This window comes from Triturus cristatus, chromosome 5_2 (genome assembly GCF_964204655.1).
Source record: "Triturus cristatus chromosome 5_2, aTriCri1.1, whole genome shotgun sequence".
Lineage (NCBI taxonomy): Eukaryota > Metazoa > Chordata > Amphibia > Caudata > Salamandridae > Triturus > Triturus cristatus.
The window spans coordinates 569,689,386-569,714,180 of record NC_140588.1 but is presented as its reverse complement, the minus strand read 5'-3'; the positions used below and the strand labels follow the sequence as shown (position 1 = coordinate 569,714,180).

The 24,795-nt window shown below is 49.8% G+C and overlaps 1 protein-coding gene across 1 annotated transcript in view; it reads right to left on the bottom strand.

Annotated features, from left to right (window-relative positions):
• LOC146825650 (protein AF-10-like) overlaps positions 1–24,795 on the bottom strand; it is a 1,293,306-nt gene that overhangs the window by 19,952 nt on the left and 1,248,559 nt on the right. Inside the window, exon 13 of the mRNA XM_085607649.1 lies at positions 18,389–18,477. Within this exon, the coding sequence (XP_085463775.1) occupies positions 18,413–18,477 (65 nt within the window). The 3' untranslated portion in view covers positions 18,389–18,412. The remainder of the gene's footprint in view (positions 1–18,388; positions 18,478–24,795) is intronic.

The following is a 24,795-nucleotide window of genomic DNA, read 5'->3' as shown; positions in this document are numbered from 1 at the left end:
TCGAGAAAAGGGAAGACTGAACCCCTGATCTGCACTGATGAGCTGCGCCCACCGCCATCACTTTCGTGGACATCTGAGGGGCGCTGGTAACGCCAAAGGGGAGCACGGTAAACAAAGTGCTCGGGGCCTACCGTCTGACGTGGTGGTACACCAGTGGGGGAAGTGATGGCAAATCCTGCCGCCCACTGGCGATTGGTGGCCCTGAAAGGTCGAACTAGGAGGGTTTGGAGGCTGCTGCAGAGAGGGATGTGGTGGACTGGCCCGCCCGCTGGCCCCCAGAACCACGGCGCTGGTTACCACGTCCCCGGCTGCGCAAGGCCTGAACAGCTTGCGCTGGCCTGTGGCTCTGGGCAGGACGTGGCAGGGCACCCCTTCCGTAGCAAAGAAAGGGCCGAAAAGTAGACTGCGCAGGGCGGTTGGTGGAGAGCCCCAAGGACCTAGCTGTAGCCCGCGAGTCCTTAAAGCGCTCTAGCGCATTGTCTGCTTTGTCACCGAATACGCGACTGCCATCAGAGGGCATGTCCATAAGGGTGGATTGGACATCCCCTGAAAAACCAGTTGACCTCAAACAGGCGTAACGTCGAAGGTTTACCGACGTGGAAATCGTCCAGCCTAGTGAGTCAGTGGTATCCAGCCCACAGCGGATGGTAAACTTCGCTGCGTCCCTCCCTTCGGCAACTGCCCGAGAGAGCACGGCCTGGGCCTCCTCCGGGCACGGAGGCAGCACTTGCGCAACTGTATCCCACACGGAGTGGGTATAAAGGCCCAACAGACATGCAGTGTTTACAGACCACAGTTCCAAAATGGAGGAAGAAAACATCTTCTTCCCAAGATGGTCCAGCTTTTTAGATTCTCTATCAGGTGGAGCGGTAGGGAATGCGCCCTTGGAGGGTGAGGCTTGGACCACTAAGCTCTCAGGGGCGGGGTGTTGGGAGAGGAAAATGGGGTTGCCCGGGGCCGAGCAGTGGCGTCAGGCAATCATACTATCTACAGGAGCCCCTGTGTTGGGCCCGGACCAGGTGCCGAAAAGGATGTCTGTTAGGGCTTCATTAAACAGCAGCAGTGGCTACAAAGAGCGCGCTGCCGGTTGAAGCACCTCTGTCAGAAGGTTAGTCATGACTGCCACTGTAGGTAGCTTGAGGCTGAGAGCCTCGGCCGTCCTACGCAACACCACTGCGTAAGACGCTCCCTCCTCCGTAGCCACGGTAGGAGGAGACAACATGCCAAGTTCTGGTGAGGTATCCAGACCACTGGCTTCCCCCAATTCCTCTCTCCAGTCAAGTTCATAACCTAACTGGTCAGTTAAAGGGTCTCCGGACCCCTCCCAATCCTGCCTAACCTTCCTCTGGCTGCCAATCTGGTCTCAAAGAGCCAGGGAAGAACAGGGGCACAAAAGTAACCATCGGTGCCGGATCGTCCGGCTCCATGTTTACCTCGAGGTGGAGGCCGGCTGCAGAAGTGGTGCTGGTGGAATCGGCGCCGGGGGAGGTGTAACAAGGTCGACCGGTGCCGATTCGGATCCAGGCCTGGATCCAAGGGGACCCTGCGGTGCCAAGGCCGGAGCTGCCGGCATCGAAGGCCCAGGGCCCCCAGCCGAGTCCGGGGGCCCGAAGGCGCGCCAGCGGAGTCGGGCTGCCAAAAGATGGCATGCACGGATCTGCGGGAGAGACACCACATCGCAATCACATCGGCCGGCGAGAAGTCAAAGAGCGACGATGCTTCTTTGACTTCTTCTTGTGCTTCGACTTACCTGACCCCGAGTGCAAAGACTTGGTAGAAGAATGATGGTGGCTCCGCGACTGGTCCCTCAACCTCCTACGCAAACGGGACCTCGAACTGCGGGGAGCCAACTACCGGGCCTCGAGAAGCTTTCGGGACCGCTCCCGGGGTCGACAGATGCCATCTTCCGACGCACAGGGGTACAGCTGACGAAAAACTTTCCGGATCCAGTTTCAAGCCTGGGGGCAATTCTAAGGTAAGGAATCTATAACTAACTGTTTCTTTCAGATACATTTACACAGGGCCCGTGAAGAGCAAATAACTTACCTTTGGTAACGCCTTATCAAATAGAGACTATCTAGCTGCAGATTGCTTATCTTAGAATTATCTCCAGGAGTCAGACTGGATTCATATTTTTTTTTGTAGCAATACCCCTGTGTGCTGGTAGATGGTGGTGTTCGACTCCACGTGGCATCATCTGCATCATCCGCGCTGGATGCGACACCTTACAGGTACCACCCCAGCGCACTGATGTCAGTTTCTTTTCAAGACATTTCATACCAAGAGCGCGGAGCCCCGAAGAACACTGACCACTGGTATGGAAAACTAGGGCCCTGAAAGAAAAGCCCTGTCCCTAGAACAACGTTCGCTGGAAGGATGGGTTAGTCAGTAAGGAATCTGCAGCTATATTGTCTCTACCACATAAGGTGCTACTAAAGGTAAGTAACCTGTTTTAGTTTTAGCCGCAGATTCCGTACTTTACAAACAATAGCCAAGCAATACCTCCCTGGAGTGGGTCTGTGAAACTGATTAAAACTACAAAGTCCTGCAGGACCGAACTAGGACAGTGCCCGTCCTGACGGACCCGACTATCCTGGCAGTATTACTACATGAATGTGCGATTCATGAATGTGGGCAGAGAAGCCGATCCTGCCTGGCAGGAATAGAACTCCATGTGCTAATGCAGGGGTCGCAGCATTCGCTCTTGTGGTAAGAGCACACAAACCCTCAAGGGGCTGCTTCTTGGCCAATGCGTAGCAGAACTTAATGCAGAGCGTGATCCGTTGGGAGATGGCCCACTTCTGCATGGCCTTTCCCTTCTTCACTCCGATGTACCCCTCAGAAAGTTGGTCGTCCACTCAGGAACTCTCCCATTCGGTCAAGGTAGAATGGCAATGTTCTTTTTGGATCCAGTTGGTGAAGTTGCTCCTCATCTTTAGAGGGATGTGGCAGAGTTTAAGAGGTAGGCAGGGTGATGGAGGGGCCTACATGAAAAGGAGTGACAACTTTTGGCAGAGAAGAAGCTGTAGTGCAAAGAACCAACTTGTCTGGGTAGATGTTCAGGTATGGAAGCTTGGATGACAAAGCCTGGAGCTCTCTGATCCTCCGGGCAAATGTTATTGCCACCAGGAAGGCTGTCTTGATGGTAAGGAGCCTAAGAGGACAGTTGTGCAAGTGCTCAAAGGGAGCGCACATCAGAAACATTATGAAAAGCTTAAGGTCCCAGTGAAGAATGATGGAAGGGAAAGGGAGGAAAATGTGTTGCAAACCTTTCAAAAACCTATTTGCACCGTGTCCAGAACAGCTCAGATGAAACGGAGTATCTGAGAGGGAGTCAGGTGTGACTTTGGCATGTTGATAGTGAACCCTAGCAATGGCAGGAGGTCCGACGTAGTCTAAAGTTAGGAGACGACAGACTGGGGCAAACCCACCTTCAAAAGTCAGGGATCAAGATAGGGGAAGACTTGCGCTCCTGATCTCGCAGATGAGCTGCAAACACCACCATCACCTTGGTGGACATGCGAGGAGCACTGGTAAGGCCAAAAGGGAGCACAGCAAACTGAAAATGCTTGTGGCTCATAGTGAACCACAGGATGGTAAAGTGGAAGTATGCATCCTGCAAGTCCAGCGCTATAATCCAGTCTCCTGGGCCCAGGGGAGACAGGACTTGAGTGAGTGTGAGCCTTTTGAACTTCTTCTTGAGGAAGAAAATGAGAGGGGGGCGGTCTAGAATAGGACGAAGGCCTCTGTCCTTTTTGGACACCATAAAATAGCAGGAATAACAACAATGACCTACTTCTGGCATCTGCATCTCTCTATGGCTCCCTTGGACAAGAGAACGGTCACTTTGTGGCACAGCAAGGGGAGATGATCCTCTGCCAGCTTGTCACAAGTGGGTGGTATGGGTGGAGGTGAGGTCATAAAGGGGAGGGAATAGCCCCTTTGGACAATTTGAAGAACCCAGTGGTCTGAGGTTATTGACCTGCAGCGGGACAGGTGATGGCGTATCATGCCTCCCACTGGGTATCCATGATGGTGAGAGGGCAAAGTAAAGGGGTTTTGAGGCTGCAGCTGCCGAGGGAGGTGGATGGAATGGCCCAACCTCTGGCTGCCCGATCCACTGGCCTATGGGTACTGTGTCCTCAGCCACGCAGAGGCTGGGAAGCATGTGCTCAGTGGTGGCTGGGCTTGCACAGATACGGCTGGAAGCCCCTTCCATATCCGCGAAAAGCAGACTGGGGTTGGCTACGGGCCATGGGAAGATCCAAGGGCCCAGCCATAGCCCTGCTGTCCTTAAAGCGCTGCAGCGCGTAGACTGCCTGGTCTCCAAAGAGACGGGAGTCATTAAAGGGCATATCAATAATCAACACTTGGACATCCCCAGAAAAGCCAGTTTTCCTCAAACAGGCGTGGCACCGTAAGGCCACAGACGAAGAAACTGCTCTGGCCGGCGAGTCGGTGGCAGCCAGCCCACATCGGATTGTGAACTTCGCTGAATCTCTGTCAGCAATAGCTTGGTAAAGTGTGGCTGGACCATGGGCAGCACCTGTGCCACTTAATCCCACAGAGCTTGCGAGTAACGGCCAAAAAGGCACGCAGTGTTCAAGGACCGCAGTGCCAGGCTGATGGAAGGAAACATTTTCTTTCCTAAAGTGTTCATCCTCTTGAATTCCCTATCCGGTGGAGTTGCACAAAATGCACCAGGATTTACACAGGAGGTGGAGGCTTGGGTCACCAACCTCTCCAGGATAGGACAGGATGTTTTGTGAGGTGGGGGGGGGGGGGGCTTGGGTTAGTGGTGATGGGCAATCGCCCTACACACAGGAGACCTTGTGCAGGGTTTGGACCAAGAAACAAGCAGGACGTCCATGAGGGTTTCATTAAATGGGAAAAGAAGCATAGCAAACAAGGGTCCCTCTTCCATAGCCACTGTAGGAGGAGAGACCATAAAAACCTGCCAACTCTATTACGTTATATTGGTATAACTATAATATATGAACATTTATAGAATCAAAAGTATCTCTAGCCCAAACAAATAACCAAATATTCTAAATAACAAAAGTAATATTTATTTAGTGGTATTTCTATTTTTTTTTTTTTTTCTTTTCTGAAACCGTTTATTACAAGACTCAAAAAATTATACAAATATGGGCCTACAACCTTCCGGCCGGCCGCTAGCAATAAAAGGAGCATACGATATACATTTATAAAACACATGGTGCTGCGGTCGAGCATTTACAGGAGGTAACATCGTTGCGCGCCACACTATCCAGACCCCATTATACGGTTCCATTTTAAATTTAAAGAACAACAAACACAAACAAACCCACAAGGCAATCCTCAATCGGAATAGCAACACGTGCTCCCCTAGAGGGGGGGATTCTAGCCATCCATAGGAATCTCAAGAGGGGGGGGGAGAGATCAGAACTAGGGTTGGGGACACCTAATGCCCAGGTACCGGGGGGATGAGTTGGCTAAGGGGACGGCGACGGATCGGGCAATAACGGTGGAGCACAGATTCCCCCGCGGTAGGCGTTCCAGGGGCCCCACACTTTCACCCATGTCGCAGGCTTACCTCTCGCCACATACACCACCTTTTCCCGAAACATGCACCAATCCATATGTTCCTTCCAGGCCGAGACAGTCGGGGGCCTCTGGGATCCCCACAGCTGGGCAATATCACGCTTGGCAACCATATACCCCAGAGTCACCCAACACGTCTGCGGCACCGAGTAATCGGTAGGCTCCCACACATTCAGCAGGCATCTCCTCGCTTCGGGCAACAGCGCCACATGCGTGACCACTCGCAGCACCTCATGCACACCTCGCCAGAACCCCTCCACTTCCGGGCACTCCCACAGGATATGCAGAAAAGTCCCCAGCGCACCACACCCACGCTTACACAAACCGTCCTCAGCATAGCCCATACGCAGGAGCTTTGGCCCCGTCATGTAGACCCTGTGGAGTATCTTGAGCTGGACGAAACGAAGGCGAGCCGGTATGGCCACCTCTTTCGGGGAGGCCACCGCGGAGATCCAGTCCTCGTCGTCCAGCTCCAGCCCATCGGCTACCCAAGCCTCACGAAGGGCAGTCAGCAAGTCTGAGCGATCGTTGATCAGTTTTTTGTAGATCAGTGAGATCGTGCTGTCAGGGACGTGTCCATCCAGCACTCTATCCTCCAGGGGGGAGCACTCCGGGATGGAGGCAACGTCCGGAAAGACGGAGCCCAGCGCATGCCGGACCTGCAAGTACCGAAAGTACTCGCTGCCCTGCAACTGAAATTCCGTCTGCAGCATCTCGAACGTTTTAAATCCTCCCCTCGTCCAGAGATCCCCCACTTTGCTGATGCCTATTAAATCCCACTTCTCAAAGCCCTTCGAGGTCCACAAGGAGCCCAACCGCTCAGATGCGTATAGTGGTGACGCCCGGGTCAAACGGTCCTTCCACCCCATTGCAGCATTGGCCGCGTGCCACACTCGCACCATGACACGCGTGGGGCCCGTTAGGCGAGCGTCGGGCGCGCTAGAGTAGAGCGCTCGATTATAGTCACCACCTGGAAGTAGCATCCTATCCATTTCAAACGCCGGGTTTAAGGCTGGCCCATATAGGCCCTGATTAATTGCAGCTAGCTGGGAGGCCCAATAATACCGTTTAATATCCGGGAGGGCAATCCCCCCATCATACCAGGGGAGCGTCAGCTTAGCCAGGGCAATACGTGGCCTCCCGTCCCAGAACAGGCGGCGCTCCAAACTCTCCACTTCGCGGAAGTAGCGCGCTGGGACGAGGTCCATCGTGTTCTGCAACGCGTATAGGAAACGCGGCAACGACATCATTTTAAACAATGCCGCCCGGCCGAGCGGCGAAAGCGGCAAACGCCGCCAGCGCGCGACATCCTCTTTCAGACGCTGGAGGGGGGGAAGCAAGTTCCGATCATACCGAGCCTCCGGGTCCAGAGTAATGAAGACACCCAGGTACCTAAATCCCTGCGGGGCGACCTGGATCGGACAGCCCCGCGGGAGGATAGGAGCCTCCCCAGAGAGAACGTACACACACGATTTAGCCCAGTTGATGACCAGACCGGAGTTACGACCGAATGAATGCAGAACATCAACCAGTACTATGAGTGATTTACGTGGGGAAGCTAGGTACAAGAGGATGTCATCAGCGTATAGGGATACGCGGTCCTCATACTCGGGGGTCCAGCGGAGACCACGGATGGAAGGCTCCCACCGCAGCCACTCCGCCAGGGGCTCCAAGGCAAGTGCAAAGAGGAGCGGCGATAAGGGGCAGCCCTGTCGAGTGCCCCGGCCCAGCTCAAACGGAGCCGATACTCTTCCGTTCACCACCACCTGCGCCAATGGGCCCGAATATAGCAATTTGACCCAACTGATGAACCCTGGGCCAAATCCAAACTTCGCAAGCATCGCCCAGATATATGGCCATTCAAGCGTGTCAAACGCCATGGTGGCGTCTAAGGACGCCAAAATGGCCGGCTCCCGTATGAACGGGGCACGTGCGAGCACACCGTGCAAACGCCGCAGATTAAGGGCTGTGTTGCGATGAGGAATAAAGCCAGACTGGTCCTGATGAACCAAATCGCCCACCACGCCGACCAGCCGATTGGCCAGTACCTTAGCGAGAATCTTGGGCTCCGCATTCAGCAGCGAAATGGGCCGATAGGATGTAACCCGGTCCCGAGGTCTCCCCTCCTTGTGGATGACCACGATTGTAGCCAGACGCTGGTCCGGCGGGAGGGAGCCCACCGAGTGTGCCGCCAGGAACATAGCCCGGAGGTGGGGTGCCAGCGTATCCGGTCGTAACTTGTACAACTCGATAGGGAGACCATTCGGACCCATGGCCTTGCCGGAAGCGACCGAGCGTATGGCGAGGGCGATCTCGTCGGAGGTGGGAGCGGCGTCCAACGACACCCTGTCCTCCCCGGAAAGGGACGGCAGCGCGATATCACTGAGCAGGGCAAGGGAATCCTCTTCCGAGCAGGGAGACACCGGGGAATACACCCCATGGAAATAATCCGCGAAGCAGGAGACAATTTCTTCTGGCTCAGTTACACACACACCATCCGTTTTCTCAATTAGCGGGACCACACGATTCGCTCTCTCTTTTTTGTCCAACCACGCTATAAGTTTACCAGCCTTATCACCCACATCATACAGACGCCCCTGTTGCTCTCTACTGAGGCCCCTGGCCGCCTCCGTGACGAGGGCCCTGTAGGCCGCCTGCTTGAGTTGGAGGACATGTAATGCAGCATCCGTCACCCCACCTTCTAAATTCCCCTCCAACTCGGCTATTTCAGCCTCCATCCGGGTCACCTCCTCCCGCTCGCGCCTCCGGGCATGGGAAATAAGGGATAGGGCCTCCCCTCGGAGTACTGTCTTGAAGGCCTCCCATAGCGGTATGGCCGAAGGCACAGACCCCACATTCTCATCAAAATATCGCTGAAGGGATTTAATCAATGCAGCGCGAATGGAGGGGTCGCGCAGGTACCAAGGATTGATTGGGACCACCCTACCCTCACCCCTCGGAAAGACATCAAAGTGCAGTAGGAGCGGGGAGTGATCCGAAATACCCCGTGGCAAATGGCGTACCTCTCCCACCCTCCCAACATAGGCCGCCGGGACAAGGACATAGTCTAGTCGTGAGAGACTACCATGGGCTCCCGAGTGGAAAGTATACTGCAGCTGCGCGGGGTGTTTTAAACGCCAGCAGTCCACTAATCCAAATGTATCCAAGAGGCCGGGTAGCCACGCCTGTGCCCGGGGGAGGTCCCTAGGGGGGTGACGATCCAAAGATCCAGATACCACCGCATTAAAATCCCCCCCCACAACTAAAAGCCCCCCCGGAAGGCCAAGGAGAAGGCGCCCAAGGTCCGCAAAGGTGGTCGACTGCAGCCCCGGTGGGATGTATACTGACACAAAGACAACCACTTTGCCCTCCAGTCTTCCCACCAAGACCGTATAACGTCCCCTATCATCGTGGAGCACCTCATCAATCTCCAACGGGAGCGAGTTCTTCACCATGATGCCCACACCCCGTGAGCCGGACGTAAAGCCCGAGTGAGCCACTAGGCGATAGCCACGCCGATTCATGGCGCAGAAGGAGTTACCAATGAGGTGTGTCTCCTGCAGAAAGACTACATCGGGCGAGATTCGCTTCAAAAACTGCAGGACCACACCCCGTTTGAACCTGTCCCCCAGTCCATTCACATTCCAGGACAACAAAGTTAGTTCCCTACCCCCCATCATATACAAAAGCCATCATTCGTACCCCGGAGAGCACTTTAGAACCAACACAATAATACGTTTGCCTTGTGATAAAAACGAACAACACCCCATCCCTACCCACCCACCCCAACAGAACTCCCCCCTCCCTGCACCCCTGCATGAGCCCAAACAGCCCCCCCAACGTGCAGTGTGCCTGTCGCCCCATATGTAGTTAGACTAACTAAACCCCCTAGAGGAGGAGGGAGAACCCCCAATAGACCCAACACAACCTCCATAGGAGGGGAACTTACAAAAAACTGACGCAGAATCAAAAGTGGCATCATTTTCGTCCAGAGTGAGGCCCAATATTAGACCCTCAGTCCTGATCCAGCGTGCCGTCTCCCCCCGCCGCCCCCCCGCCGCCCCCCCCCCCCGCCCCCCCGATCACGATCCCCGGGCAGAGTATCCAGCCAGTCCCCGGCCGCCTCGGGACGATCAAAGAAATGCGTGCGACCATCCACCTCCACACGCAGCTTGGCCGGGAAAAGCATGGCATATTTGAGGTTTAGGTCCCGAAGACGGCGTTTAACGCCTAGGAAGCTCAGTCTCTGCTTCTGGACCGCTGGGGTGAAATCAGGATAGAAATTAACCTCCATATTGTCAAGCTTGACCGGTCCATGCAGTCTGGAGGTTTGCAGGATAGCGTCTCTATCCCGAAAATTGAAAATCCGGGCGATGAGAGGTCTCGGAGGGGCTCCGACATTCGGCCTTCCCCCGAGAACCCTGTGAGCCCTCTCCACAGCAAAGAATTTGCTCAGCCCCCGTGGCTGGAGATGGGTAGCAATCAGGTCCTCCACAAAGAGATCCGCCGCCGCCTCCTCGCGTCCCTCGGGCACCCCGATAATGCGGATGTTGTTCCTCCGTGCCCGACTCTCGGAGTCCTCCAGGCGTCGATCCATTAGCGCAGTCGCCCGACTAAGTCGGCGCACCTCTGTTTGCAAGGCCGCCACATCTGTCGTTAGGCCCGATGCGGTGTGGGCCAAAGACTCTACTCGGTCATTGGTTTTGGAAAGATCGGCCCTCACCAGGCCAACATCCACGAGGACCGAGTCAATCTTCTGCGCCAGTGTATCAAACCGCTGGCCCACCGAGGCCTTCATCTCGGCAATGGCGCCCATAACATCTCGCAGAGTCAAATCTGCGGGCAGGTCTGGGGCATCAGGAGGGCTCTCAGGGGACTTGCGCGGTCCATCGGGCGATCCCTTCTGGAGGCTATAGCGGTCCATACTGTTGGCCTGATGGACGGCGCCGCGCCGGGTCGATTTGGTCTTTGCCAGGTCTCCATCTTGTTTCGTGGCCATGGCCACCAGTCTCCCAGTCGCACCAGCCACGTCGCGTAGGGCAGGAAAGCAGACACGAGCTCCGGGGGGGCCCCCTCAGGGCAGCGGGGTGGATCACAGCCTGCAGGCAGGCAGGGTCTCCCAGCAAGGCCACACCACACCAACACCAAGGGCTCCGCGACCCAACCTCGCAGAGACGACAAGGTGGTGCGAAAGCGAAAGCGAAAGTGCGGGGCACGCGAGTCGCCAGGCCCTGCCTGCCGCTGTTGTTCACTTTGTCACTGGATCACCCCACAGCGCAAATCCGGGGTCCGGCGAGGGGAAGGCCGCACACTTCAATCGGTGCTCACTCCGGTGTCCGAGGTCCGATTCGGAAGCGGGAAACGGGTGCCACCTCAGCTCAGGTTCACCAACATAGTCCCCTCATCCAGGGCAGGATAATGTCAGGATAATCGTAGGAGGTTGCGGAGGTCCTCGGGAGCCTCGCACCTACGCGGCCATCTTGGTTGCGCGCTAGGCTCCTCCCGTTATTTCTATTTTTAACACATTACAACACTGTATGAATATTACCGAAAGGACAAAACAAGTACTTGAACAATAAAATAAACCCATATGCTTTATCAAGGTTGCTCAACCTAACACCCCAATCATCCTAAAAGACTTTCAACAAACCCTCAAGCATGTCTCATTCATTCACCACATGCTCAGTCGAATAAAAAAAAAAAAAACACCAGCAAGAACAAAATACAAAATATTTGCAATCATATATTATATCAAAATATAAAAAGATAGTCTTCTTTGTTACTGTACATATAATGTATGACGTAATTCAATGTATACAGAGTGTATTCAATTGGATCATCGGGAATGGCCCGCCCAAATCCCATCTATGAGGTGCATGGCCTCATAAAACTTGCAGAATTGGGCAGGGGTCGCTCAGGCTCCCGGAAATCTGTGGAGATGCGAAGCTGCTCAGGCTGAACCGCAGAGCCAGGCCTTGCATGGCGATGCCCCCTCATCTCGTCAGAGGACTTCGACTTCTTGTTCTTCTTCTTACGGTGGAACTTACCCGTAAACAACTTCAAGTGCGACGAGGATCTTCGGCTCCACAAGCAATCCCAGGACCTTCCTCTCGACTGGGATGGAAACTTGAGGAAGCGCTCCTTCAAGGCCTTGGTGTGAATGGTGTAGCAGTCGACGCAGGTGTTAGCATCATGGTAGTGCTCGAGGCTTCAGAGGCAAACAAGATGGGGGTTAGTCACCAACATCTATCAGTGACAGGCGCCATAGGTCTTGAAGCCAGCTTTCCTTGCCGACATCTCTCTCCGGATCTGCGCTGACTGGCGCAGAAAGCAAAGAACTGATGTCAGCGCGCAAGGGGTGGCACCTATATAGGCACCACGCACGTCACTTCCGGTGAGGTTGACAACACCACGTGGACCGAACACCACCACCTACCGGCGCGCAGGGGTACTGCTCATGAAAAAATTTCCGGATCCAATCTAATGCCTGGAGTTCATTCTAAGGTAGGAATCTGTGGCAAGAAGTTGCCATCAGATATAAAACAATACAGACAAGTGGAATAGCCAGGATTTGAGTGCGCAATTTAGGCAAATGGAAGTCATCTGTTCTTGCAGGCACTTTTACACCAAAGAACAATGCTTCATGCATAGTGATATTATTGTGCACACTGACTTACAGTAGGCAGCCAAAAATATAGAGAAATTCAATGGAAAATAAATGTCATACCATTCTGCATTCCCACTTTTCTTCCAATAAAACTGTACCCACTTGTGCATGTTGGTCTATCACAAGGGAGAGGAAAAGCCAAAAAAAAGTGACAATGTGATGAGAGGATATTATGCTGTTAGAATAAGATAGACATTTGTTGTGGTGGCTCTCTGCAGCATTTGGGTGTGAGATTGTCCCTCAGCCATTGGGAGAGGTATCAGCCCATCTTAGAATCAGCCCCCCCCCCCACAGCACAATATAGTCTTACTAACACTTGAGGTATAGATCATTAGAGGCCTTGCACCACAGGAAGGACAGAGATAAAGCAAAGACCACTGTGAACCACAGTAACAAGGAGGATAGGATAGAGCAGGATTAGGTATCACTGTGAGCAGCAGTGTAGCATTCACAAGAAGAGTGGGCCACTCGTAAAACACTCACGAGGAGTCCAGGGACAGCAGGACCTGGGCCTTCTATGTGCAACAGTCAGCCATTCACTAGGAGAGCGTGGTCGCCAAATGTTAACAGATTAACGTTAGTGGTTGTCCCTTCAGGGCAGAATCAGACCGTAAGCAGATAAAATGCTGTCAATCAGAATATGTAACAAGCCAAACACTGAATGAAGGATTCAAATGGAACTAACTCTACCCATGAGCTAAAGGTCGAAGGGTGTTCACCCAGTCATTCACTTTATGTAACATGTCCTGTGGGCTGAATTACAGTGTGATTGACTCCAACCCGGCAGATCGAGGTGGGGCAGCTGTAACAAAAGAAGATAATCTAGGGAGGACAGAGTTACCCCCAGTATAAAATTAAGATCAATGATTAGTTGTCTGAGTAGAGGAATTGAGACCTCTTTGTTAATGCTTTGAAAACAAGGGTAAAAGAAGAGAAAGATGCCATGGCACCAGGCAATTGCCAAGGTATTGATCCAACCAAACCATACAATCCAAAACTTACATTGACATTCTAAAATCATGGGATGAGAAGAAATCTGTGTAAGGAAGTCTACTTCTTCAGTATTCTGACTTTGGATCTGAACCACTATTTGTGACTTTAGACTGCCCTCTTCCCACGCCAATGTTACTGCTGTCAGAACTGCAAATGCTTTAGAAAGTACATCCTCCAATCATCAAGGTACGCTATTGTGATGCAGTGATCTCCTTAGATCAAAAATGCTTTGCCTACAATTTGAGCTGTAAAGATCAACAGACTCGCTAGAAACCCTCAATTCTCTCAAATTCAACTAAAACAGTGTCCCTTCTGACCACCACCTTCACTTGGTTTCTTGTAATTCGAGGATCAATTTACAGGCGTTTGAATTGACATCTGTGTTGAGAACTACCTGGCCACAGAGGATCCTAACAGGCTTCATGATTGTTAGAAATGGGATTTCTGGTTGGCTAGGGCTTGCGCCAAAGCCAGACAGAAACCACCACTCTAGTCAGGGCAAGGAAGTTACACGCCAAAGATAACCCCTGCTCACCCCCTTGGTAGCTTGGCACGAGCAGACAGGCTTATCCCTGAGGCGATGTGTAAAGCGTTTGCGCGCGCACCCAGCAACAACACCCAAGGCCCACCACAAAGGAAACTCCACACAAGGTATTATATAAAAATAACCTTTGTATTATACACAACACATTAGATAAAAATACACACTTTACAATGTGCCGACAGGCACGGGCAGAATTTACAAGGGATTATATATACAGGGGACAGGGCCTCATGGACCACTGTCAGGAATTAGCACTTTGTAGAAATAGCACTTAGAACGTAGGAATAATACTTTAGAACATAGGAATAAAACTTTAGACCATAGCACTTACAATCACTGTAGCACTAAAAATAGAACCTATAGCACACAACCAGTAACTACTGGCGCAATAATGACCTCAGCGTCATCACAATAGCATGACTACTATTAGTAATACAATCTCCAATGTATAAACACAGTTTAGGAAGGAGAATCTCATAAAGACATTGCGCAGGCGCAAAAGTACATATATAAAAATCACCAGGTACCCTAGGGGAGGGCACAATACAGTAAAACTGTCCCCAGGCCAACCTGGCCTCTCAGGGGCAAGGACGCCCTAGGTCCAGCAGAGTCAGGGCGCACTTGCACAGGCTGCGCAAGCCAGGAACACAAAGCACAACCTAAACGTGGCAGTTGCCCACTAAGTGCTGGGCAGCTGGAGGAATGAGCGTGGGCACCACTGTGCCCTCCTACACAAATCACAGTCACGTGGGGCCCCTCGGGGCTCTAAGAAAACCCTTGTGGCCCCCTGAGCCTCGCAGGCTATGATCAAGAAATGCGCCTCGTGGGAGCCTCACAGGGCTCGTGGACACTGCCACCACGTTGGAGCCACGGGGCTCTAGACACAATGTGGCTCGTGGGAGTCCCTCTGGACTCTACAAAATACTGCCCCCGTTGTTGGAGCGGCCCGCTGCCTTCCGGGGCCGCTCTAATTAGCACAGAATGCCCCCGTACGATGGAGCCCTCTGGGACTCTTTAAACACTGTGGCCCGCGTGGTGGAGCCTCACAGGCTCTTTAACCAAATTGCCCCCAAGTCGCTGCCCCCTCCACCACGGAGAGGCGAGCCTCGTTGGAGCGGCCCGCTGCCAAGTGGGGCCGCTCGAGAATAACTGCGGACCGGTGGAGCACACCAGCGCTCTACACAAATGATGCTGGCCCCATCGGAGCGTACTCGCGCTCTGCAGCCAACCCGGCTGCTCCCTGCACCCTCCAGGCCAGAGCCCCACTCACCGGTACTCTGGTTGCGCTTGCGGGGCTCCCTTGAGGGATTCTCGGCGCGTCTCCTCCCGTCCTCCGGCTGGGCTCGGCTTCCGCCCGCGAGCCAGGCGACGGACTTCCTTTGCTCCGAGCCAGGCCCCGCCCACGTCTCAGCGCGGGTTGCCTGGCTTCCTGGATGTCCCGGGCAGCGGCGGTGATTCTCTTCGTCACAAGAGGGGTAGGCTCCCTCGTTACAGTGGATGTACGGCGGGGTGGGCACCCGCCGTAAAATAAACAAATAAGCGGGGTGGGCACCCGCCAACGAGCACAGCAAGGTCCCTGGCAGGGTGGGCACCTGCCAGGGGATTTCAGGATCTGAAAAGACGGGGCAAACACCGGGTGGGCACCGGCTTTCAGAAATAAAGCGCTCCGGCGCTAAACGGAAAATAAAAGCGCTTCCAGGCGCTTGAGGGACACAAAGCGCTCCCAGCGCTTAGGCATAAAAATAAAACACCACAAAGTCCAGCAAAGTTCTTCCCTGCATGCAGCAGGGCAGGGGTGGGGGGCAAGGCTGGACCCAGAGCCAGCTCACTGGGCCTCCAGGCAGGGAGGTAGTCCAGGTGGCGGTCCTCTGGTCCAGCAGCAGCAGCAGCCCCCCTCAGGTAAGATCCTGGCAGAGAACCGTTTCTGTGGGGACACAGCCCCATTTTTATACAGGCAAACCCTTTGTTCTGGGTTCAGGGTGAGGGGGAAAACCAGTCGCAGCTGGTTGGGGAGCACCCTTGATGTGCTCAGCCCCTCACTCTATTCACTGGCAGGCTAGGGTCGTCAGTCGCACCACAGGGGGCGGGGCCAGCATTGTGTGTGGAAAACCCTGTCCTATTCAGGACCCAGGTGTACTCCTCCCACCCATCTAGCTGCTGATCTCCCCATTCACCACTGGGTGACTCATCCTGACTCTGGGGAATCCCTAGCCCGTCACATGACACGACCAGCCAATCACGCGACAGACACACTGCACACAGAAGTGCCCACTTCTAGAAGTGGCACTTCCACACTAGGTACATGCACGCCGCACACATCATCGCGCAGCATTCACTCCCACGAGTCCGCACATACCAAACTCGGGCCTGCACACCCCACGCATCAGGAACTACTAGGGACACATACATTCCCCATGCATTCCTATGGGAGGGCAGGCCTATCTCACCACATGCACTCAGAACACGCACGCACTTTACCCTGGGACACAGGGAAAGTGCGCAGAAACCAAAAACTCACCACACCAAGTCACCAGTAAAAAGCAAAAAAAAGTTCAGGGGTGAACCTGCCAGAAGGGCCAAGTCCAACAATGATGAATACTGGTTCTTCTGAACCACTTCTGTAACATCCAACAAAGATGGATGACTGAAATCTGGGGAAACTCACATTTGGTCCTTTTGTAGATGTCGAAAACCAGGTCAGATGTCTGGGATGAGCCTTAGGAACTAGTGGGCAACCTTTGTGTCCCTGATACTTCAGTGATCGGCTACTATTTTGTGAGTTGACTGAAGAGAGTATCTTATTTTTGGAACTTTACTTTCCGAGGGTAGTACAGCTAATCAGTCGAGACTTACTCTTGAAGGTTGGTTGTATGACAGAAGACACTTCAAGAATTATTACCATTAGACAGAACACACTTCAAGAATTACTACCATTAGTGACACTGTAACTCCTATCACCACATTTGCTAAAACAAATGTGTTGTATTACATCAAAAAACATACTTTAAAACCAAGTGGTCAGGGTCTGGCAGTTGTGGGAATGCAATATTTCAAATCCCCTTCCAAGGAAGGGAAGGCTGGCGGTGGTCATTCAACTTCGAAGCTGCCTGGCAAAAGGCTTCGCATCAATGGAGAATTCACTACAAAATAGCACCATTCAAGAAAATTCCAGTTTCATAAATCCTTGAACTCTCAAATTATTTTGAGATGGGATGGCAACTTTTAGATCATTCATTAGATCTTCTCTTGTGCTCTGTAGCGTCTTTGCTATGCAATGGTACCAAGATGGAGCTGCAGCTTTGCCTGTTACTTTTGGGTTTGTTACTCGTTCTGGGAGAACTATAGCTGCTTGCAAAAAGCATTTGAATACAGAAAAACACTATAAAACTCAAGTTGTGTTAGAATACCAACTCTAAACTGTTTTCTGAAAAATTGGCCTTAGCAGTTAAAGGTTTTAGGATCTATTTTATTTCTTGAGCATTTTTTTTTTGCCACAACGGAACAAAAAACCTTGAAAAAAGGCTATCATTGTTTATGACTAGCTCATATTTCTAGAAATGGAAAGACACTGGAAGAGAAATGGATGCCTGGACTTGGAACAGGATTGAAGAAAATCAGGACCTTCAGAAGACTACTGTTGACTAGAGATACTGGAGCAACTGCGACTCAGAGTGGCAACTCCAGGCACCTTATACAATGAGCAAACAGGAAATGAGGATGGAGAAACAAGAAGTGACTAAAGACGAACAAAGGTGGTCATGATAGACTGCTTAGTAATAGTTATCCTGAATGGGAGGAAGACATCTTGGATTGGGAAGAATTACATCACCCCAGTCACATGGTCCGGGTAAAAAGAAACCCCAACATGGAGGTAATGTGAAGGAATGAACACGAAATCTAGGACAGAGGTTTAGGGAAGATTAAAGTAGAAGAAAACGCATTTCCAACTTTCCATGGGGAAAGGAACAGACTTTAGGAACAAATGTTTTTGTCCACACGAGCTTGCCACCAAGCACATCTACAGCGCAACCCAGAAACAAATGCTAGTCAGTTCCTGCTCTGAACAAATCTGAGAGCAGCCAGAGAATCCCATCCTATAAAGGGCATCAAGTGCCCCGCACTTGACAGTAGCTGGATTAAGAGAGACATACACACTCAAGTTCTGCTCACAAGATGGATTTCCTGCTCGCCAGCGTGCTCTGCCCTGACAGATTTAGAAGAAATCTGCAGACATCAGAACTCAGTAGGGCGACAAGACAGAGTGGTTGTATCCAGTGTCCCTGTCTTTTCTTTCATTCCATTTCCCAATTTCTACTACTGCCCAACATATTATATTTTGTATGGTCAGTGGTGGGTGTTGACAGGGGCAGAAGAGAGTGTCCGTCTCCTTGGATTCAGAGCACATTACAAGGATAATGCTTTCTGACACTTTCTTGAGTCTATAAATTAAGTTACACATTGAGAAAACCTGTGAATTCTCATGGCATTGCAAGCTTCTATAATTTGACAGCACTTATAATGCTCGCTTATCTTTCCCACCACCCCCTTATAAAATGCTTTTCTGATTAGTGCCATGAGCAAAAAAAAAAAAACAACCTCACCTGTTTTGAAGCAATAAGACAACTCTATGGTACAAAAGGCACAGCTGATTGGTGATTGTGTGCGTCTGTCTGCAAATCTATATCAAGTGCTGCAATAAATAAAAGGAAACTTGGTGAAATATATTTACATTAAATTCTGTGGCATAATATTAAAACACAGTTTGAACAAATATTACTTGTTTCAATTTTTTTTTAACATACAGCTTAAAAGATTGCCACAGTGCACTTGATAAGAGAGGTTTGCCAGTTTAATAAAGGCAGACTTTTTTGTAAACAGTTTACTTGTATTACCAATTCATACGCTTGACTTACATAAAACAAGCATTTAGAAGGCCAATATGAAAGTAATTCTTAATTATTTGGCGAGTGTGTGTGTTCCCAGTTTTGGGCCTAGGCAAGTGAGTAAATGTGAGAATGAATTAAATGGTGGTCGAACAAACTGATAATGAGTGCATGGATAAAAAATAAGAGAAGACTGAGTAAGGGCATCGATGGATGAATGAATTGGAGACTGCTTAGGTTAGTGCACAGATGAATGAGTGCATGTTCACAACTGCCCGATCACTCAGCAATAAGTGCAAGTTAACACTGTCACCATCACTTATTAAACCTGTAAAGAATTTCCGATTGGCATCATCACTTTTGCAGTTTGTGGCATGTAGATGCTACAGAATAACTTACATTTTATCCTGAAAAGTACTATTTTCTTTAACGTCATTGGCTTTTGAGTTAGAAAATACTTTTTTTATCAATGGTTACAGCCAATAAATGTGGTTGCATGTATTTTCTTGGATAGAGATCCATGGGATAGTTGTCAACATTCAATCTCCAGTATACAACTTCGTAGTTTATTCAGTCTTTATTTTTGGGCAATGATCGGAGTTACATGCCCTTCATCTTTAGACCTCGCAGGAAGACTCAGGTATACGGCATTTAGATCTCAATTTAATCATCTCTTAAATCTACCTTTGACAAGTGGTGGTACGGATTTTCCCACAGGTACATCAATCATTTTGAACGCTGGTGTGTTTTTTGGTGCATTTCTTGCTAAGTTACTAAGGGAGTCAAGCATACGATCAGCTACGCACTCTGGAATATTTTAAATGGTTTGGATCAGAGTTCAGGTGTGGATTAGATACGCAAATTCAACACTGTATTAAAAAAAAAAAAAAAAAACACATTTCTTGTATATTTTCAGGTTTATTAACTTTTGAAACCTTTACGGTCCTTTTTTATGAATTTCCTTTGTATTCTCCAAGATTTGTACTTGTTTTCAACTTTCAACTTGAATCTTTTCACTATTGAGCAAACAATGAGCGCTTGCAAGTTCACATTCCAGCTCTGTGTTTAATTGATACCAGCAATCTTTGTAGTGTTTTTGCGCTTCAGCATGACCAGAGATAAATGTCTGCACATCTAGTGTAAATAAAGCAACCCTATGGAAGCCCTCTGCTCTGTTGCCCTAGAACAACTAAAGCTGTACAACCTAACCGTGATGTCAGATTGAATGTTCCTTTGCGATAACTGGGTACATCCTTGGCTAACCTCCGGCAGTCTGTTAGAGATTCTCCTGTTCCCAATGATGTCCTTTCAATACTGGGTTCAGGGTGCATGAGAATTGCAACAGTCTCGAATAAATTCCTTTTTAGGTCTCCCCATAAAGTCTGCTGTTGGTCGGTTTCAGTCTGCATAATCATCCAATCCCTACACCGCATGCCACTGCCTAAAGAATAAACTTTGAGTTTTTTTGTTGTTACACTGGGCTACTTGCAATCACCTCCTTTTACTCTAGGACAAAAACATTTCTTTCAATGACAAAGCGAGATCTGCCAACTCAGTTACACACCACATTCACTTGAACTTCATGTTGCACTTGCCCTAAAGCCTTCTCATTCCCATTCAATGGCCAAGCAAATATTTTTACTGGTGGGCTAATTTCTCTCATTGGTGGATACCACTGAATCAACATATAATGAGGCATATGAGACACTCTTGACTCACTACTGCTAAACAAGGTGGCATCTGTTCACACAACTTAAAGCGTGCTCTATAGTTCTCAAAACACCCCTCTATCTCCAAACTAGCAAATAATATCGTCAGTCTTAAATTCCTGTGCACATCCATACCTGACGATTTGAGATAGATTCATTCCTTAACAAACTGCATCCCCTCCTTATTCAAGCAAAGACCCTCTGCTAAATCACAGATGCTTCTCGCAAGAATTTATTAAACACAGCCTCTGTACCAACGGCACTTCGGCTTTCGCCTTGCTCACGGTATGGATCGAGAGCCGGCATTGTCAATTACATACACATTATCACAGCAATTAACAACGCATTACAAGATGTGCAAAATATACGAAGTGCAGGAAAGAATGGCTGCCACTTTGACATATGCATATCCCATATCCAAAAACATCTAAGACCTGTTGTAATGCATCGCAATGTTTACAAATTCATACCGTGAGCAAGGCGACAGCCGAAACGCGTTGGTACAAAGGCTGTGTTTAATAAATATAATTTAAGCATCCCAGAGTGTCCTGGCAGTTCCTAAAAAGAAGGAATTTGTTGCTGTTAATTTGGGCTGCCGGAGGCCCGACAGAACCGCCGCAGTATTGGAGCCCTGGCTCTCCGGTTTGTGGGACTGCGTAGATATATCATTAAGAACCCTGCTCCACACCCTAGGATGAAAACAAAAAAAGATTGATGCAAAACATAAATCCATTTTCAGCAGCTCAGAGAGGGTTTGAAACCAGCTCCAATGCTGCATTCACATTTGAATGTTAGGCATGTTTCAGAAACACATCATACCATCTTTCAGCGGTCAATGGTTTAATGTGTTTTTGTTTTCAATAATTTACATGCACAACAAAAGTCCATGATGTTAACAGGCCAATGTTTAGCACAAGCACACTTTAAGTGTTCAACAGCTGAATAAAAGTGGTCACCCTCTAACTGCCTGCTAAACAATTTCATTTGTGTTTGTTTTGAAACCTGTTTTGCGTAAAGATGATTAGCCTATGCGAGAAAATTACTCTTTTTGCATGGTCACATACATTTTTTGAGCACTGATGCTCTTGGTTTTTTTTTTACTCAGTTCACTGGGACCCAGTGCATGTGCTTTGACCCCGAAACGTGCTGAAATTTGTTGACCTCCTAATTAGCATATTTTACCCATTTATAAGTCCCTAGTATATGATACAAATGTACCCAGGACATGCAAGTTAAATGTCTCTAGTGGACCACAGCAGCTATTGTGCTATCCACTACAGTGACAGTGCAAACATGACTCTAGGCCAACCCCAGCAGCTTAGCAGCTGCAGTTTAAATACGCAACCCAACCTGTCAACTAAAAGCTATTGACAGGTCTAAACTCCCCCACCCCTTCCTCCATGAGTACAGCCGAAAGATTGGCATGACTCGAATACCAGCTAGAAATAGTTATACAGGGTATCAATAAAATCCTATCCAACCGCACCTCTTCCACCACCCAACACCCAGCCCTCACACACACAGTCACGCCCAAACACACTTACCTCCACAAGGCGCTACAACTCAGATGGTTGACAACCCCCCTAAAAACTCTACCACATAGGCCCAAAAGGACCAGCGCTGCAATGTCCATGCAAGAGGCAAGAAATCTCGCTGAATCCTATAAAGCAGATCATACCGCCACCCCTAGCTCTGGGATACAAGTAATCACTGGATTTGTAGAGATCATACCGCTCCGAAAACAATGAGACCTCCTGCTCACCTCACCATTATTCCTATGGCTGTGATCCAAGTGATCACTGGATTTGGGAGAGATCATACTACACTGAGAACAGTAAGACCTCTAGCGCACGTTGCCACTATTCCCATGCCCCCCCCCCCCCCCAAGGAGAAGCTGAACAACAAGAAGGCGACCAACTGCTTGCTCATAAACTGCAGATCTGCGCTCAAACACGCAACTGACACACGACAGACATCACGTTCATCACAGAAACCTGGTTGAACGAACCCCCACCCCCTATCTTGGATCTGCTAGTACCACCGGGATTCTCAATCATCAACAAGGACAGAAAAAATCAGCTTGGTGGGGGGACAGCAATCATACATAAAAGGAACATCTCTATAACAGAAACAGACTCCTTCAAATACAATACATTGGAAAACCTTACCGCCACTATTAAGACGTCAGACAACAAAATGCTTCACTGTCACCTCCTCTATCATCCACCAGGCAACACTCCCACATTTGGAGAACACCTGGCAGACCTGATCACTAACTGCTCACTATCAGACGAAAACTTTATAATCCTAGGACACCTAATCCTTCACTGGAACGAGACAAACAACCCTCTGATACAAACTCTTAATTAACTCCTTCACAATAACAATTTGACCCAACACTGCACCGAACAAACTCACAACAAAGGCTCAATCCTGGATGCCATCATAGCTCACGAAGATGCTATCACCATCGACTGCACCATCCCTGTTGACTGGTCAGACCAACATCTCATTCTCTTTCATATCAATCATAAGACCCATCGACCGCATAGCTCAAACAACCACTTTCACTGGACGAGGAACCTGAAACAAATCCCCCTAGAACAACTAGAAGAAAGGCTAAATTCACTTCCCTCCTCCACCACAGCCGACAGGTCCACAACAGAACTTACCTCACAATACAACGCCGATATGACCGCCATGATGGACCAAGTAGCTCCCTTGAAACAGAAAAAAACAATTCCCTATCATCTAGATCGTGGTTCAACACTGACCTCAACATGGAAACCAGGCAGCTAAGAGCTGCAGAAAGAATTAGGCGCAATAACCCTTCAACAACCCACCTTGAGCAACTCAAAAAGGAACGTAGGAACTATAAAAAGCACATTATAAATGAAAAATCCACCTTCTTCTGTGATGCACTCAAAAATGCTAAAAATCGCCCCAAATAACTATTCAACATCATTAGACAACAAACATCCAAACCACCACCTTCTGCAATTCTGGCCTCCAAAGATCTTTGTAACAAATTTGCCAATTTCTTCAAGGAAAAAATAAAGATCAAGCTCTCCCTCAAAGACCACCTCCGTCCTCCCAAAGAAGACCCACTACTCAACAAAGGTGTCCCACTCAGACATTCCACAAAAAACTGGATAACATTTGAACCCATCAATGAAGCCGAAATTATTGAACTGACTACTGGATCCAAACCTTCTTCTCACACTGAGGACCCCCTCCCCGCCCAACTCTCCCTAGTCCCACGCTGGTCGGAGATCATTAACAGCTCCCTAGAAACATGAATCATACCCGACTGCCTGAAAATCGGCCAGGTAACACCTTTACTGAAGAAAGCAAACGCTGACCCTAGTGATCTCAACAACTACAGGCCTGTCTCCAATCTCCCATTCCTAGCAAAACTACTAGAAAAATGTTTTCTCCGTCAACTCGCCCATCACACGGACATCAACGCTCTCCTAGACCCTCACCAATCGGGCTTCAGAAAAGGATGCAGCACAGAGATTGCCATCCTAAATGTCATTGATGACATCCATAAATCACTGGACATGGATCGCTGTTGTCTACTCATACTCCTCGACCTTTCAGTGGCCTCTGATACGGTTGACCACAATCTACTCATCAACGTACTCAGAGAAAGGGTAGGAGCAGATGGGGTGGTCTTACAATGGTTCACCTCCTTCCTGCAAAAACGCCCCCAAAGAATAAAAATCAGAGACTTCACGTCCGACCGTCACCCTATAACTAGAGGCGTCCCCCCAAGATTCAGTTCTCTCACCCGCACTGTTCAACATCTACATGGAGCCACTCACCACCATCCTCAAAAAAGCCAACATACCCTTCCACCTCTACGCCGATGACACCCAGATCTACCTAGAAACCTCTTCCATAGCGGACATGCAAAGACTCAATGACACCCTGATTGAAGTCCAAAACTGGCTGTCCCAAAACTATCTGAAACTTAACCAGGACAAAACGGAAATCCTCCTCATAGCTACCAAAGAACAGACCCCCCGAATCACGGAATGGATAAAGTCTATTGATGCTCTCAACTGCTCTCTCATCCCAGCAGACTCCCTGCAATCACTGGGAATAGCTTTAGACCCCAACCTTGACATGATCAAGCACACCAAAAACACCACAAGATGTGCATTCTTCAACTTAAAACTACTAAACAAAATCAAACCATTCAGCCCTCCAAAAGTCCTGAAGCAAGTCACACAATCCCTAGTGCTATCCAGGCTAGACTACGGGAACGCCACCCTCACAGGCACGGCTAAGCTACACCTCGCTCCTCTTAGATCTACCTTAAATGCAGCTGCCAGAATGGTGACGGGGATAAAAAAATACGATCACGTCTCCCCTGCTCTCAAAGAGCTCAACTGGCTCCCAACTGAATTG